Consider the following 17713-nt stretch of genomic DNA (forward strand, 5'->3'; position numbering starts at 1 on the left):
TTATTGTCCATCGATAGACAAATAAACATAAACATAAACATAAACAGTCAGTCCTCCCGTTGGCAAGGACTGATTATCCGGCTGCGTGGTACTGCATAAGTCTCGAAATCCTGTATAGGCCGGTATGATCGTTACGCCAAATCGAAGAAGAAGCCTCGTTCTTCTAAGAATTTTGGAATGGAGGCGCCTAATATTAGGAAAGTTGAATGAATTTAAATACTATTTAAAACGACTGTTTGTATTATTATGCTTCCAAAATTAAAGCTGAATGTAATGAATAAGAAAATTGCAAAAAACAAGACTGAAAGATACGTTCAAAACTGAAATAGATTCTGTATTAGTATGGAAAATAGCAAATTTGTATAGTAAATTAATTTCAATTATTTTGATACTAATTTTGCATATGTATATTATCAGCTTCAAAAAGTGGTATGGATGTTTTTGAAACGATTGTTATTTTTGTTTTATATATTCTCATTTTCTCCATAAGCCAACATTACAACAAGCTTACAATTTTCCTTTCGATGCTCGCAGAATAAAAAAGAGAAATAAATCCATCCTCAAAGCTTTCTCGGTGCCCACTTTGACGATCACCTCTTTATGGTCGCAGATTGATTGATAGGAAATATCGAAGCACAACAAAGGATTATACGTGTATGTGTGTGAGTGTGTGAGTGTGTGAACCCTTTTTCTGCTACTGTGAAACTCTCCAACGGCACTGGGCTACATGGGTGAGCCTTCTTTCGCGTACCATTTTATGGCATGGCACACTGCTAGCAAAATCCCGGTGTACCAGCACACCAAACACACACCCGTGCTTAACCAAACCCCATGGAGATCGATGTGGAAGAAGAACAAGAAGAAAAAATGCTCCAAAATTGGGTCGCAGAAAAACATGATTTTTTGGAAAAGAAAGCAGATGGGTGATAAAATGAAGGGTGGAAAATCCAGAATGATAGAGTACAGCGTGGTAGCAGCAGTTCATGTCATTCAAAAAATCCCGAAGACCACACCACCCGATCAAGGCTAGGCTGTCACACCGTAACATATATGTCACCTTGTTTCGCGCAAGCGGGCGACGTGCTCGATGACGGCGGCGTTGTCATCGCCTTTGCATCGAATCACCTTACGAGTGTCATTTTTTTGTGTTGTTGCGGAAATGTCTATTGACGAATTTGTTAACATGCACCAGCCGTCACCGCGTGCGCCAGTGCCGAGCTCATCAGCAATATCGCAGCGGCGGCAGCTTTAGATCGAAGGATTTTCGCGAACTCTGCCATTCGTTTTCGGTCGCCGCCCGCCCGAGTTGTGGATGTCACCCCGTGTGACACTTTGACTACCGACGTAAAATCCCGTCGCATTTGCCTGGAATTGATGGCCAGATTTCTTGTGACTGTGTGTGTGTGTATGTGTTGTTTTACCGCCCTCTTCCGAAATCAGGCCACAATATATTGTATCGATGCCACAGATTTCCATCCATTCGTTTAAGGGTTTCAAATCTAACGTGATGACATTGTGTTTCTATCCGAATTGATGGGTCTTCGGTGGGGAGGATTTGAATCTAATTTTTTTTTATTATAGATGCCGGCTGCTTGCTGCTATTACTACAACTATTTCGCAGAACGGTTGTGGGAAAGTTTACAATCCGTCGCTGCTAACTTCCAGCTGGGATGTTAGTTTTATGTGCATACCAAATCAATGCGGGAGGGCGCTAAATTGGAAGCGGAAAAAGGATCAGCTCTCATGAATCATGCATGTGTCGTTTCCAATTTTCTTACAAGCTTCCTTCGGCTAGCCGAGCGTGTGTCCTACTTACAAAGAAGTTCAGAAAATCTATGAATAAAATTTAAAGTTTGGAGACTTTTAAATTAATGTAACATCCTGATAGTCTTTAATCAAACAAGAAAGCAACGTTTCCAATAAGAAATAGCACAGTATAGCTGTCGAACCTCCAGATCGTGAACAAATGCTACCGACAAACGGTGAAGCCTGATAATCGGAATCGTTTCCCGTGCGTGACTTCGGTGCGATCTCGATAAATCAAAACCCTTCCCCGGTGCGACAGCTTTCGGTGTGTTTGTATTTTAATATCAACAATTAACATCTGTTTCCTGTACAATTACGGTCACGTTAAGCCATCGCACAAACGCCAACGCCTTACGGCCGCCACCGCTGCCGCGGCCGCGCTCTCTAATCCTTTCCAGCACGAAAATCTAATTGAGCGCCATGAATACAATCTGCAGCATCAATCAATTAGCAGCGCGGTACACGTTCTGGCCATTTGTGGCACCCCCACAATCTTAAACACGCCAAACGCCGTGCTCTTTCGCACTTCAATCGGAGCGCCGTTTTCCGCGAACACCAATACCCTGCACGTACGTGTGCCCATGGTTTGAACGGCAGAAGGAGTGTGTCTTGAGTGTATGAACGAGTGAGGGGGAGGGCAAATTGAGAGAAATAGCACCCCGGGCGATCGTAAAGCGGAATAGAACGAGGAACGTTTTTCTCCACTAGAGAAAACTTTAATCTTTTAATTATTTCCTTAGCGTTTCCTGCTAGCAAGCTGAGCGTGATTTTTGGAGCACCGTCAGGAGCATTGGCAGTAGTATTTTCCTACTTGCGCGAAAAGGTTCAATAATGCTGGCTGGCTGCTTGCTAGCAACCCCGAGCAAACGATACACGTGGTGTGCCGCCGCACTTTGGAGTGTGCAAGCGTAAGGAAGTGCCAACACACGCGCAAGAGCGGTTTGGGGTGTGTGGTTTGTGGCGTTCCGCGTCGGTCATTTCGGTTGCGGGTCAATCACTCATCGTAGCACGACGACGCGCCACCATAGCGCGCTCACCCACCCCGCCGTCACCGGGGGGAACGATTCTCATAAATTGTGTGTTTCGATTGTGTACACTGACACTACCGCGCGCGGCACGTGAACTTGAGGGAGGCCAATAAATAAATATCACATTTAAATTTCCATACGGTCAGACAAAACCGCCAACAACCAACCACCAACCAAGCACCACCCACCACCACCGGGGCGACCGTCGCCCGGATGTGTGTATGCGCAAATCTGACGCAATGGAAAAGTTCGCACCATAAATCAAGGATTCTGCCGCCGTTGGGACAGAACGGTAAGGACGCACGGGGCGCATTTAGGCAATTTTTGGTTGGTTGTTTCTCCTTCCTCACAAGCTACCCCCGTCCCACTCATCCTTAAAATCTCGCACAAGAAGTTGTTGGTGTAAGCTTTGGAGAAGAAGAAAAGAAAAAAAAAGAAACATCCAGAAGGTTGTGCCAATTGTGTCAGATCAGGAGAAATTGTCACAAGATAAGGCGGGAACAACTTTGTCGTGTCGTGTTGCGGATTTTTTGTGTTGTGTTGTTTTGGTCTACAGACTACAGCAAAAAAAATCCCCTAACACGCCTTGAAGAAGGTGCCCTGAGGAGTGTGATGGCATCTAGACACGACGCACTGTGGAAGTGTGGAAAACTTAGTGCAAAGTGAAGGAAAATAATAAAAAATAATACCACTCTGGCTCATCCGCCGACCGGGTGGGGGCGGTTTGGCCGTGTTAGGTTTGTGTGGAAGGAATTAATAAAGAATCATCATCAGCATCATCATCATCATCGCTGGGGCCCAAAACGGTACGAATGGGACAAATAATCTAAGTGGAAGTTTTACTACCATCCCGGAGAGTTATTCTGATTTTTCTTCATTTTCATTTCTTTTTCTTCCGCAAAAAAACAACATAAAAAACGCGGATCTGAACTCTCTCTCGCTCGCTTGCTTCCTTCCTTCCACACGCCGGATGTACAATTCGTAATGTGTCGGGTCGAGGTTAGGAGTCATTTGTCTCTCTCATTCTTCCGACTGCAAACGTTTGGTTGGTTTGAGTTTGTTTGTCTCTCCTCCCGTCTTCCGACGTTTCACTTTCTATTCGTGCGGCCCCCGTCGTCGGCCAACCTTGGGGACATTGGGAGTAGCGCGTACTGCACAGAGGCTCGAGGCAAGGCCGGTATAACGATCCCTTGATTATTGTAGGGGTGTAGTTGAAACCGTCCTGCCTTTTGCTGCATTGGACGTGAGCAGTCCGTGGAAGGAACGGGAGGGAAGCGGAGTTTACGCACTTTTTTTAACACACCGCAGGCATATGGTGAAGACGAAGCCTCTTGCTGTCTCGCTGGGTGTGTTTTACGTCAGACAGCAGAAGGTTAGCAGCGGGGGCTGGCAAGGGCAAAGGTGATGGGAATAATTCTTCAAGATTTATAATTTATAGTGTTTTATTGGTGGTTTGAGAAAGTTTTCTCGTTTATCTCTGCGGTTACTACGGCATTCATGACTGCCGCAGCCGCCGCCAAGACATTTAGCCAGGTAGGTGGGTGGACGGCGTCATGGTGGGTACAGCGCTGCGTAACACCATCGTGATGCTCATCGTTACAAATAGGAAATGATTATGTTGGCAGCAAAGTGTTATTACTCTGGTGTGCCGAAGGCTTTGTAAGAAGGAGGAAAAGTAACAAAAATCAAGAATCTCTACTGTGACGATAGGTGCTTATCGTAATAAGCCTAAACTGTATCCATTCACTTGACATCATAACGCCAAACTACGCTACAAATTTGACATATCTGTCAGCAACAAGAGAGCTCTTTAATGGATTGAATACCCTCCAGGGGAAGGACTTCATGTAGTGTTCTGGAAGGAGAGAGAGAGAGTTCACCATGACTGTGTACATATCGCGGTCTGTAGTTGGATTTGGGTTTTTTTCTTTACCCGCTACACCCCAGTTGCATGTAACAGGTTGGCACCCATTCACTGCCTCGGAAGACGCTAGAAGACACGAACCTTCCAGATGGATTGGCAAAACTCTTAACTCAATTAGCTGACGGCAAAAGCCAGTCAGCACATTTCGGACGTCATCCTCAACCGGGCAAGGCACAGTTACACATCTCGGTTTCTTCGCTTCTCAAGATGTGTACCTACACACTTCGCAACAGCAGCAGCAGCAGCAGCAACTGGTTGAGTGGGGACATCTTTGCGATGACTTGATAAACTTTACCGATCATACAGGCGCACTGGTGTGATAAATGTGTGATATAGTTCACGTGACTCCAACCAGGAAAACTGGATGTTTGTTTTGTCTGTTGCCTGTTTGTCTGTGAGTACGAGGCTAACAAATTGCTGAGTAATCTTTCGATTTGTTGTCTCGTGAATTATTTGTGAAGAGTTTTATTTTTAGCTCACCAGCTCACGCTTTACGCTTATCACATTTACATCTTGTAATGAAGAGATTTTCTTGTGACGTCATTTAATTATGTTACTTTTTGTACTCTTATCTCTTATACATCGTTCCTTTGCTTGCGAGCTAGATATGGCAAAGCCGATAATGTGTCTATCCGGTACCGCATTATGCAAATTGTCTCGCATGCGTTACTATTTTTCAATCAAACAAATCACTACCATTCGCTGTCAATCTCCAGTGATCATTCTGCCATGTGCGTACGACTGATTTGCGCGGGTATCATCAATTTCAGCTCAGCATTCCTGAACATCCATGACATGTAAATAGTCTTCTCTTCGTTTTTTTCTTCTGTTGCGTTGTTGTCGTACTTAATGGACTCACCCGAGACGACGGTAGCCTCCTCCGAGTCCTTTGCCACCGAGCATCGTGGTTGTGGGGCAATTAATCAAATCAATCACCCGTCTCACTTGAAGCCACCCGTCTTGAGAATAAAAGGACGAGAAACTTCTTGAGAATGAATCACGCTGTGTACGCGGGAAGTGGCAAGGCACAAAGAGAGCGAGAGAGAGAGTGGATAAAAAATTGCAAGCTTTGCAAAAGAAGCTTGAATATGAAATAGTGGCACACTCGGTGCTTTTGATGGTCAAACTGATGGTGGCATGGCACGATGGGGATGGCAAGGTCTCTCCCCACTCGATCTGCTACTTCCGTTACGAAACTTTACGGAGTGCGCGTGCTTAACGGTTGTGACGGTCGTCTCACCATGACTCGGGGTGATCATTTTTATGTGCACAGTCAAATTAGCTTAAACGTTGGCAATATCCAAATAAATAATCAATCAGTTCACGGCATTATTCCTTCCCTTGTGGCAACACTGCTCCACAACGCCATTGCGCGTACTATTTATTATACCAGCGTCGACGCCGTCTTCCATAGCAGCAGCAGTCTAGAACAATCTGCACGCTCGGTGAACGTTAGGTTACGGAAGATGTGATGATGCTGATGCGGGAAGACCTTTTTTTTACTATTCAACAACAAACTTCCCTCTCACCAAACAAGCTCCAAGCGGTAGAAAGCGATGGAGTCGGCGGGCCACTTGACGTGTGCTTGAAAAATGAACATCCACTCGTCTGAGTAGTTGCTGCATGTACACAGCGAAGGCTCGTCAGTAGTTGCGTCGGTCGGTCGGTCGGTCGAGCAGCAGCTCCTCCCCTACAGCTAGCCGTATTGGGTGACGGTATCGGTGTCGGTACGTAAATCCGTCCCGCAAGGGAATGTAAGAAGCTTTCACAACGAGCTTTTTTTTGTTCGTTCTAACGCTAATCGTTATGTTAGTTGTTTGCGTTGGGACAAGAGGTGGGCCGTTTATCAACAGCTTTGACTGTTTTTCCCTTGGTTTCTTCAACGCTTGAAGGGTCAACGAAAGTGTTGACTTTTTTTAACATTCCGGCAGCACCTTTTGCCTGCACGGAAGGTAGAAGCTTTCGAGCAGCAAACCAGTTAACTCAAGGTGTACCTCTAGCTTAACCGGCACCACCACTAGACGTAGGCTTCACTATCAAAGCACAAAAGAGCTTCCCTTTTTTGTTACGTTTGATCCTGTTGGGTGTTACTGTTTGTTGCACGGATAAAACGCTAACGGTGCTCAGCGCGTCTACCAAGAATGCTGAGAATGAATTCGGCGAACTTTCGTTTCAATCTTTCCACGAAGACACTTTTTTATGTGTCTGTGTGTGCTTTACGCTGAAGTTATTAAAGCTACGGTGACTTTATCATGCCGCACCCGGTGAAGCAACGGCTGCCAAATTCCTCGAGGCAGCAGCATGGTGTCCCAATGCACAACGATAAGTAAAGCTTGTCCTTGCTATCGTTGCTGCTGCTGTTGTTGTTGTTGATGGTGCTCTGTGTGCTGCAGAGCACCGACAACCAGAGCAAAATAAACTGAAAGCCAAAGCGCTTTGGTGGTGGTTGGTTCCCTGCGGCGGATCGCACCATTGACGGAATATCGCAAGGATGCACCTAATGAACATTTATGCTTATATGCCGTATCACAATTACCGGTCTTGTGGAGGTGTACGCGGTAGGTACGGCCGTACTGGAGGTACTTAAGAGGAGTAGTGAAGTGAAGTGTGTGGCGTGTGTTATCGTTCGTACGCGACCCAGGGGTGTCTCGATTGAAATCTAATATACGCGCAACCCCGAAACCGGTAACCGGGAATGTGTTGCTTCTTGGGTCTTGGGTTGGAAATGTACGACGGCCCAGCCTTCTGGTTGCAGAAGCAGCAGCAATCTTGCTCCTGTGGTGTAGGACTCCAGAGCACCGGAGCAGATAAAGAAAGCGTCACAATGGGGCGGGAGAGAGGAAGGGGAACAATCGAACGGATACAGCCGATGGAAGCGGAAGCTTAAATCCTGCAACGATGGTGGGGTGCCCCATCGCACTACACCTCACAGCAAACGAAAATGATCCTGTGGAAACCCGCTTTTTAATGGGATTTGTTTCTTTCTTCTTTTTTTGCCTTGCTGAAGCTAGGTGTAGTTGCAAGAGGAAAATGGCCGATATCCGCCTTCCTTTTGTGCCGGGGCGGGCGCGGTAATGCAAAAATCAATTCGCCGCAAACGGAATCGGACGGCAATGATGATGATGATGATGCTGCACGTTCTACGGGCTTCAGCTAATGGTTCTTTAATAGCCAGTAATCAGTGGTGGCCGTACGAGGCGGTGGAAAACAGTGTCAAGATACACATGGCGGCACGGGAGCTACCACCCGCCGTGGCCTGTCCCGAACGCTGGACGTTCGTGTCAATGCCTATTGACACATGGATGCCGGTGCCGAATTGCGGACACCGTGCGGATTGCTCCCCAGGAAACGTGAATTAGTGTTGAAAAGGCGAAAATGTCCTCCCATCGCCTCTCCCAATCGCAATCATCCCTGGGACTTTAGTTCGCTGACGCATGAAATTAGATTTGTTCTGTGTTGTCGCCTCTGTGCGAGCTTCTTTGTTCGGTTTTACTGTTAGCCCGAAATGCGTAACAGATCGACAACTGGGAATTACAAGCTTTTGGCAGAAAGACTGCGTTGTGTGGTGCAGGTGTGGGACCTTTTTGGTTGAAAATTATCCATAAATCATCCCACTCATGGCACGTGCTGGGGATGGGGAGGGAAAGGAAAAGCCTGACGTACAAGGGCACATCCACCTGCCAGCAGACTCTCCGGTGTCCATGTGGGAGCATTGGTCCTAGTTCAGAGCGCGGTTTCCGGTTTGGCGAAAGGTTAAACTCATCCTCCCGGGACCGATGGACACATTGCACCCCGGCTGGGAGGTGAAAGTTTTTGATAGCACTGTCGGTCGGTTGAATCGTATCGAATTCCAGGCCAAACAGCGCGCAGCCTTGGCCCCGTCACCAGGTGTGAGTGAAATGTGTGTGTTTGTTTGGGATTTTTTTCGTACCGTCACGGTCACATGGACCAAATTCAGATTTATGTTTTGTTTTGTGTAGTCCGCTCTGTCGCTCGCTGCCGGGGTTTTTATGCCAGATGATCACTGTTTAGTTGTATCGCTGTGTTCCCGTCCGTTGCGCAATGTGCTTCGGTTGGTTCTGGAGCGGGTGCCTTGTTCGTACGTATGTTTAAAGGTAAATATTATAAATCCTTCAATCCTGTTCCGGCCTGGTGTTTCGACTCTGGTTGGCTTGGTTTTTGCAACTCGCAGCTTCCGACAATGTTTAGACAAGCTCGGTGCGTTACGAGAGCCAACAAACCTTTTTATACACCCCGGCCGAAGTCAAAAGGTGAATCTCTTGTCTGTGGTGGGCATACACGGCTGTCTCGTTGAAACTCCACGCCGTCCAGTTCACTGATCTAGAGAATCCAACCGTGGACATATTTCGATGTTGGTTTTGGCTCGGAACCCGCCGCGGCCCGTCAGCCAAGGTCACGTGCATTGGAGTGTCGTGGTGGGTACGGGTACGGACAAATCTTCACGTTCAATTACTCGATTTGTCCGCGTACACAGCGACGTTGTTTACCTGTGGAATGTTGTTTTGAGCGACTGTGGTGCGCCGGTCTTGCCGGTCATGAAGTTATGAAGCCTTCGGTCAGATGTTGTGTGAGAAAATGTTGCCCTTCCATTCCAGCTCCCACTGGTCTGGTCGGTGGAGCACCGTGAAAAGAGAAGGATGTAAATACAAACTGTTCGTACTCGCTATTCTGTAGTTTGCGAAACTCAGGCTGATGGAGGCAGTGCGAAAGCTAAGTTATTCGCTGTTTGGATTCTAGGCAGAGCATCTGGTGGTGTGTATAAATCTTTTTCATTAACACCAACGTATGTGGGACGAATGTGCAACCAACCTGCCTGCCCACCAGCTTCATATTTATTCAACGAGTTAGAGGCACTGGCATGTGACACAGTACAAGTTTTGGTTTCCTTTGGCTTTGGATTGTACGAGTGTTTGATCTAGCTAACGCTCGAACGGGATGTTGGTAGGGGAAGGTACCGAGTAGCAGAGTGGCATAACCGAAGTGCATATTGTGTTGGTAAGAGACATGTTATTCTGTGCCAGTTTTTTTTTTCCACCGAAACACAAGTCCACAGTAGTTTGAGCAGCAGGAATAACAATCCATTGTGATTACAAGAAAGTTTACTGATTTAGATCGTTGGGGAATTGATTTTGAGTATGTATCGCCAAGAAAACTTTGGATCCAGTTGTTATCAGCGCTAAATGAAACAATGAAACAGAAATATCCTCACATCTATTATTAAAACACAATAAAAGCAATGAAGGACGCATAACACCTCAGGTTGAATTAATCAGCTCTCATCCATTATCCATTGGTATCAGTTTTAATTTCCTTGATTTATGATGAACCCAGGGTTCGATTACAAGCGTGGTGTCATTTCCACCTGTGCGTCACCTGTATCATCCTTTCCGGAATCATGCAACCCGATTATCCTTGAACAGAGATGAGATGGTTGCGATCGTCTTTCAGGATACCGGGGTTATCATGAATGTTATCTATTTTTGGGGATCGAGCACTAATCGTCCAACACAATGGAGCACATCAAACATGGTGTCGTGGTAGGGGCTCTGTTTTTTTTCGGCACCCTAATTAGCACCGAAATGATCCATGGAGAAGCCATTAGTCATCAAAGAAGAAGAGAGCGTGCGGTTCGTTATTAATTTTTGTCACGAAAATCTTGCTCACCCAGTGCCCAATAGCATTGGGTAATGTTATTAATCGATGAGTATTAATCAGAACATAGTGTTGATATTTGGAGGATATTAATTTGTTGAAATTATACAACTGCACGTGCTGATAAACTTTATGTAAGGGGCACTCTGTTGGCTTGATAACGAATGGAAATACATCAATTATGTTCTTTATTTATACCAAATATATTGCAAAATTAGAGACATTCCGTGGGCTGGCTTCGTTGTAATGATAGTGAGTGTATGGCCTTACAATAAAATGCCAGTGAAGGTTTCAAATCTTGGCTACGACCAGTCCGATTCTTTAATGTGGAGGACGATGAACAAAGAGGGTAATGACAAATATTTCGCATTGAATCTCGCTTGTCAATACAATGTTGTTGTTGTTTATTCTTGTTTCTAATACACGAAATCATCCGCCATCAGCACAAGCAGCTGAACAGCTTAGTCGTATTAGTCTGCTAATAAATGGAAAACATTTCATCGCAATCAACTGTCAACGGTGCGCCTCCAGTCAGTCAGCCAAATCTTATTCTTCCCGTAATAGCACCAGCCGTAACGGTGCTTTTTAGGCCTCCGCTTACCCTGGTTTCACTTCATGTCTATGCACATGTATGCTGTCGTCATCAGCGGCAGCTACTGACTCCCCGTTTTGCCCCGATATTCTTATTTTGAGTCCCATCATCATCATTATCGTAAAGCTCTTTGCCCGGTGACTCGTTGGCCTCATTGCGCCTCCTCCATGACGCGCGGCTTGACGAAAACCGAAGCGTGTGTTGTGCATACGACGCAACGGCAGCCCATCATTTACACCAGCGTGCTTCCGAAGAAGGGGATTCGAAAAGTACCACCTTCGAAATTATGGCAAGGCCGTAAAAAGGCACAGAGAGTCAGTCAAAAATGTCAAGTGGCAGTGGAGATGCCGGGAGACAGTGTGAGAGAGGGAGATGGAGAGGGAGAGAGAGGGAGTCTGTGTTGCTGTAATGTAGCGGAATGTTGTACGGTGGGTTCTGGTTTAGTCGAAATCTTTCGCGAAGGTTACGAAATTGCGCTGCCTGCCATGGGAAGAGAGATATAGTGTAGCTACGTAGGTGGAAAGGGCGATTATTTAAAGGGTCTGTACTGAACTTCAAAACGTGAGGCAATGGCTCTTCGAAAGCGGTTACGTTTCGTTAATCAGGTCGATGAAATGGATAAGAAAAATGCTAGCCTTCCAGAAGCAAATAGAAAACCCAGCAAACGAAGATTCTTCACATTTATGTTTGCTAATTAGCTGCGTGCACTCATCGCACCGCAACCAACGCAAACGCGAAGGTTACGTGCCGCGTACGCAAAATCGTTGATGTTCGTCGTTTTAAAAGCATACATTTTTCTTCACCTTTGCAGAGCGTGGGCAAGTGTGGCGTGTGTGGAAACGGTTTAAAATATACAAAAAAATATAACAGCATCTACGGAAAAAATAGCTCCAACAGTCATCGCCATGAGATCGCTGATCGAAGCGATGATGATTACAGTGGATTACGCTACTATTACGCTCGCAACGCAAGAACCGCTTTTCGCGACCGTCCCAAACTTGAACCGTGATGACTCCGCGCATATATTTTTAATGTAATCTAAAATTGGTTCGTTTTCTTTCGCAAAATACCCCAAAGGAACGAAAAATTGTCATCTGTTTTCCTACCAGCCTTCACGTTGGCAGCATACTAATTGAGTTTTGTCATCGAACCGTCCGTTTGTGTCCTCACGTTCAGGGACTTCATAGACACGGTGGAAACATAGCGCCGCTGGTTGTGAGTGTGCGTTTGTATGGTTCGATAATTAACTGCTCATTCGCCGCATTTTACCATTCTACTGCTGGAGATGCAACAACGTCTCGCCGGTACACAGCAACAACCGTCACACCGACGGACATCCGGAGCACGGAGCGTCGTACGAGTCTAAAAAAGGACATGATTCGATCGCACTCGGCACTCGGACGGTGAAACATCAACCCAGCACGACACGGTGTGGACAAATGTTTTCGTCTGTTGTGCGCTCGTGTTTGCACCTCATTTCGTCGGCCACGCTTTCGTTCGGTCGGATGTCCTACTAGCGCGCCTCGAAAGCCGCGCGACGCTCAAAACAGCACAGAAGGTGTCGATCACTATCGGAGAATCTGTCGGCGGAAGGTGGTTCACCCGTTCAGGATAACAAGCGACTGTCAGCGGGAGAGTGCACACGCAAAAGCTCCCATCTGCCGCGTGTCATAGACTACCCTAAGAGTTGGTGGTAATATTCCGGCTCAACACAATCACGTCAGTACCTCTGGGGCAAGAGAGATAGAGTGAGAGTGTGAAAGGGAGTTGTTCCAACATTTTTTGTTCGTAAAGTTTGTCAATGTCTTGACGGAAATCCTAAACTTTACCGTACTCTGTACCACGTACTCTCTCTCACGGCACTAGCACCACGTGCGCGCTTGTGTCATTTCGATAGCGTGGAAAAGCGACCAACGCTATAGGTTGTTGGTATTAATATATTCCAAATTCCAGCTGCCGAGCTGTGGACATCGCGTCGGTACAGGCGTGCAGGTTTTTGTTCCCAGTGTCTATCGACCGCAGTGCACCTATAGCTGCCTGCAATCGGTTTTCCACCATCGTTCAGGAAGCGGCTTGCACCGAGATAAGCACAAGCAGGCTGTGAAAGTTGTGCTAGCGGAAAAGCGGGGGCTGTGTGTGATAGAATCTTTCGCTTTGGGGGGAAAAATCCAGCAGAGCGTAGTGAATTTCCTAGCGCTTGTGTGTGTGTGTGCGCGCGCGCGAGTGAAAGATTTGTTTGCTCCGTCGAGGTGCGAAGCGTGCAGTGCAGAACGCAGTTTGCTTTTGGCTCGAGTGAAACATGCGGGTGTAAAAGCAGTGCAGTAAAGAAAAGCCATCTTATTCTTCTAGCGCTCAACAAAGCCATCAAAGGCAGCACGGTTTGCATTGAAAGGTGTTTAAAGTGTCGCTTAATCCGCCGTGCTTAGATTCCGCCCAAGGTGCGGTTTGATTGTGAACCAAGCTTTAGTGTGTTTCGCGTCAGTGGTTGAGTTTTGGTTTATTTTTTGTTGTTGTTATTGTTGTTGATTCTACTGACTCTTGTGTAGTAAAAAAAAAAAGAAAGGCCAGTGAAGATGCAGCATCATCCAGGATCGTGGTACATACCGTGGGGTGTCCCGGGGATGGGGCTACAAAAAATGTTGGCCGTGCCGTTCAATCCGGCCACGGCCGGTTTCCATCAGCCACAGATAGCGGCCGCAGCCGTGCAACCACCGACCGTACAGTCGGTGCAGAGTCCGCAGGTGCAGCAGGCCGCCGCCACTCAGCAGGCCGCCTATCAGCATCCGCTGCACCATCCGGCCGCAGCACTGCACAATACGGCCGCCGTAGCCGCTGCAGCTGCAATGCACCAGCACCAACACCAGCATCAACATCAGCATCAGCATCAACATCAGCATCCGCACCAGCACCAGCACCAACCGCTGCATCCGGCGGCTGCTGCGGCCATGTTCACGCCGCTGACGCTGCGGAGCTTCGTCACGCATCCGCATCTGAATCTGGGCCAGCAACCGATGGCTACCGCCCAGCAGCCCCAGCAGCCGCAGCTCGCAGCGAGCCAAACGCAGTCGCAGCTAACCACCATCAATCTGAACAGCGTCGGTGTCGTTCCAGTGCGCCAGAAGACGAGCGTCCCGGTCAGCGTCCCGTCGAATACGCTCATCATGCCGATGCGAAAGGTACGTAAAGGGGAATGGGAAAGGTTGTGTATGTGTATATATATATGTGTGTGTAGGAAGGACCCTGTTTGTGACGCATGTTTGCATGTAATCTTGGCGAGATATCTGCAGGATGCTGCTGCCCCAGCCACTGCTCGTTTGTACCTACGGCGGGGTGGTCGTTCGAACGATTCGAACGACTCCTTTCTGCATCGTTAGGCAGCAGAAGTTTTGATTGGAAATGAAACAGTGTTTGTCAACTCGCTCTCCATCTGCGTCCTCCCCGTCGCGCAAGTAAGCGGAATGAAATTCAAATTGAATATTTTCTTCCCATTGCTTGCTGCAGCACAGTAAGAAATGGCTGCAAACGTTCGGTAGAATTGCAGTAGCACTGGCACAATTTCGGATGGGAGGCGGTTCGGGGTTGCATGAAGGAACAAGCTAACATTTGCATAATGTTTATTTGTTAGAAACGAGTGTGACATGCGTGCAAAATGTTTGTTTGCAAGAGTGTGATTGTATCCTGCAATTGGTTCAAAGCAGAATAATTTTTCCAACCGATTTTTAAATTCAACTGTCAGAAGAAGCTGTCTGGAAAAATAGATCCCTTTTATATTTTAAGCCAGAATTTTGAGCCTTTCGGTATTGTTGCATTCATCATCCGAGTTGTGTTTGCCATAATACCATTTAAAATATATTTTTAAACAATTTTTCACCTTTAGTCACAAAATACGTAAACATGTCATGAGCTAACCTGATCGAGCAGGCTACCAATTGGCATTTTTTTTACATTTTTCTTCTTCTTTTGAGGCGCAACAACCATTATCGTGCTGCCTGTAACTTTATTGGGTTTGGTTATCAGTGACTTATGGACTACCTATAAAAAGGATAGTTAGTTCTTCGTATCGGGGCTAGAACCCAAGACGGACATGTTGTTTAGTCATGCGAGTAGTCGTCAACTCCTACGAGATCGGCCACAATTTACATTTTTAGGCTATAATAATTATGACCGAAAACCGTAGTTTGGCGAGTTGTTATGCATGGAGTGTTGAGATGATATCAGCCGCCAACTGTCAAACTCCATTAAAAACCGACCAGTATCATGAAAGGCACTACCATGAACAGTATGCATAGAATAATATTAGAATTCAGAGCGAATTATATCAGTTTTTTTATTGTCTCAGTACATTTGCCTCAAAAATGTTTTCTTTTTCATATGATAACAATGAGAAAGCAACGACAACAATAGTTTATCTTCTTTTTCAACAAAGGTTGCCGTTCATTAGACACTAGTCAATAAATCATCACGCGCTGCGTTTACTCGCTTGACGCTGAAATAATATCCTAACGTACGTACGCGTTAATCGATATAAATGTTCTTTCTCCGTGATTCCGTGAAGCTGCTACGAACCACCGCCGTTTGGCCACCAGACGCACGGATACCAAATTAGTCGGTGGCAATGGCAGAAGTCGGTACGTCAGTCGTTTCCGTCGTTAGATTTTGTTTCCCTCCCCTTACTCCCTAGTCGATTTGGAGTACGTTCGTGTTACAGCTAGCAATCCTAATTAAACTACTTTGGTTCTTTCTTACGCACTGTCGCTTGCTTCATCAAGTCTCGGCTCTTTTTCCCACCGGGGGTTGGTGCCGGGTTGCAAAACTAGATCCTCTTACCGTAGCGCGGTTGGACGGCCCTATAGTCCCAGGCGTAGGCAACGATTTCCTGGTGATGCTGGGTGATGGCCCCCGGTAAATATAGGACCTAGGCCAAAAATAGCTTTGCCACACCGCATCACGAACTCTGCGAGTCTGGGAGTGCTCGGTGGGGGTAGCGCATGCCGCTCTGGGGATCCCTATTGTGTGTGAGTTGAGCACGTATAGCTCGTAGGCTACCGCGTATAATTATAATAGCCAACGACACCAGGCGTCACATCGAATCATTGCGACCGACCGGCTTCCCCGCCCGTCCATTCGGACCACATGATCTGGTCTGGTATCGTACGCTGGTAGTCGTCAAGCCATTTCGGAAGAGCCACAGAGTGGCAGCATTCTTCTTGCTCAAGAGGCTTCCATTTCCTTCACCACGTTTAGCACTTCACGGGAACGGCATAGCCAACCGTGCTCTCCGGCTCCGGCACGCGCGTGAGATGCTAAAAAATCAAATAAACCGGCCGGGCTGCGGGACCTGCTCGCGAGACAAAAGGTGCCCAAGGCTTTTCCAAGCAATTTGGCAAAAGGTGGCTCCTTACAGGGACTGCTCGTGGTTCGTGCGGTGTCGGTCTTTTGCTTTTTTTTGTGCCTCGTCCTGATAGTGCGTGTTTCACACCGCACAATAAAAGTCAACATTTACGACCCTCAAATCTTGCGTTTAATCTTAAGCTGCGTTTAAGAAACAATGCCAGATCAACGCGTTGACAAGCTTTGTGTAGGTGGTTGTTTGAATGTGCGTGTGAATGGCATCAAGAGGGGGTGGGAGGGGGGTGGGCGAGAACACGTCAAGTCTGGAAGTTTGCTCCGGCCGTTACTTTGGAACTTGGGTGTGGGATCTGTCGTTTTAGGATCAAGCGACAAACTGCATGCGGCTCGATTTGCATTACGTGGGATGATACGCTTCCAGTGGGAGGCTTTCAAGAGGTTGGTGGGTAACTGTAGTGTGGCATTTTGATTTTAGTGTGTTTGAGAACGTTTTAGTACCGGTCCGTGCAAACCGTAATGGCACCAGGCAGGTAACGGTTGTGTTTTGTTAAATCTCTTAAGATTATGTACAAATAATATACTTTGGTCGTTGGTTCGTCCACTGATCGTTGATGGGAATTATTGATTTTTCTGTTTGCCGTTAATTTTGCAGGAAAGCCAGTAGAAGCATATTTAGAGCATCTGATATTTTTCTACACATTGTTACTATTGTCTTATCGTGAGTGAGAAACGTAGCTGCTGATTGTTGTCTTTTTTTCTCTCTTCATCAATAATAAAGTTAAAATGTCCTCGGTGAAGCACATCGAAAGACGCACAAAAATATGCTCGACAGTACGGGCGGGTACCACCATCTTCTGGCGAATGAAACGCAATAATTAGATCATGTACACGCACACACTGTCTACAGCCAGACGCCAAAATAGCATCTTCACAGCTTGTGCCTGCGCAATGTGCCATAAATTAAAACAGTTAGCGAACGGTTAGTGTGTTCTAGTTCGGCGTCACCAAAGACCATTACCGGCCGATTGGTCGGTCGGCAGTCGGCGGTGAATCGGTCTGTGAGAGTGGTCTTGCATCATTTACGGCCCATTTGTGGCCCCATCTGTGACATCGTGCTCCTAGTGTCCAAGAGTGCGGCCGCCACAGTTGTATGTGTGCTACAGCCATTGCAAGAAGCACCACCACCACCGCTCTCACTTATTCACGACGGATCCTTGTGCAAAGAAAGCGTTCCGTTCGGCCTCGGGCGTTAACTTTATTATTTTAAAAGATAAATTATAGAATTAATCACGGTCGTTTTGCGGGTGAGGCGGAATTGTTCGAAGCGTAGTTTTGTTCTTC

General features: G+C 46.8%; 1 protein-coding gene across 8 annotated transcripts in view; it reads left to right on the forward strand.

Annotated features, from left to right (window-relative positions):
* LOC1279080 (pseudouridylate synthase RPUSD2) overlaps nucleotides 1–17713 on the forward strand; it is a 209481-nt gene that overhangs the window by 92718 nt on the left and 99050 nt on the right. For 5 of the 8 annotated variants that reach the window (XM_061658827.1, XM_061658828.1, XM_061658825.1 and 2 more), the window contains exon 3: nucleotides 11835–14199. The exons of 1 other annotated variant lie outside the window; for it this stretch is intronic. In XM_061658827.1, coding sequence (XP_061514811.1) covers nucleotides 13597–14199 — 603 coding nt within the window. In that variant the 5' untranslated portion in view covers nucleotides 11835–13596. The remainder of the gene's footprint in view (nucleotides 1–11834; nucleotides 14200–17713) is intronic. 2 more of the 8 variants (XM_061658829.1, XM_061658832.1) reach the window with 1 other exon arrangement.

Source organism: Anopheles gambiae, chromosome 3 (assembly GCF_943734735.2).
Source record: "Anopheles gambiae chromosome 3, idAnoGambNW_F1_1, whole genome shotgun sequence".
Lineage (NCBI taxonomy): Eukaryota > Metazoa > Arthropoda > Insecta > Diptera > Culicidae > Anopheles > Anopheles gambiae.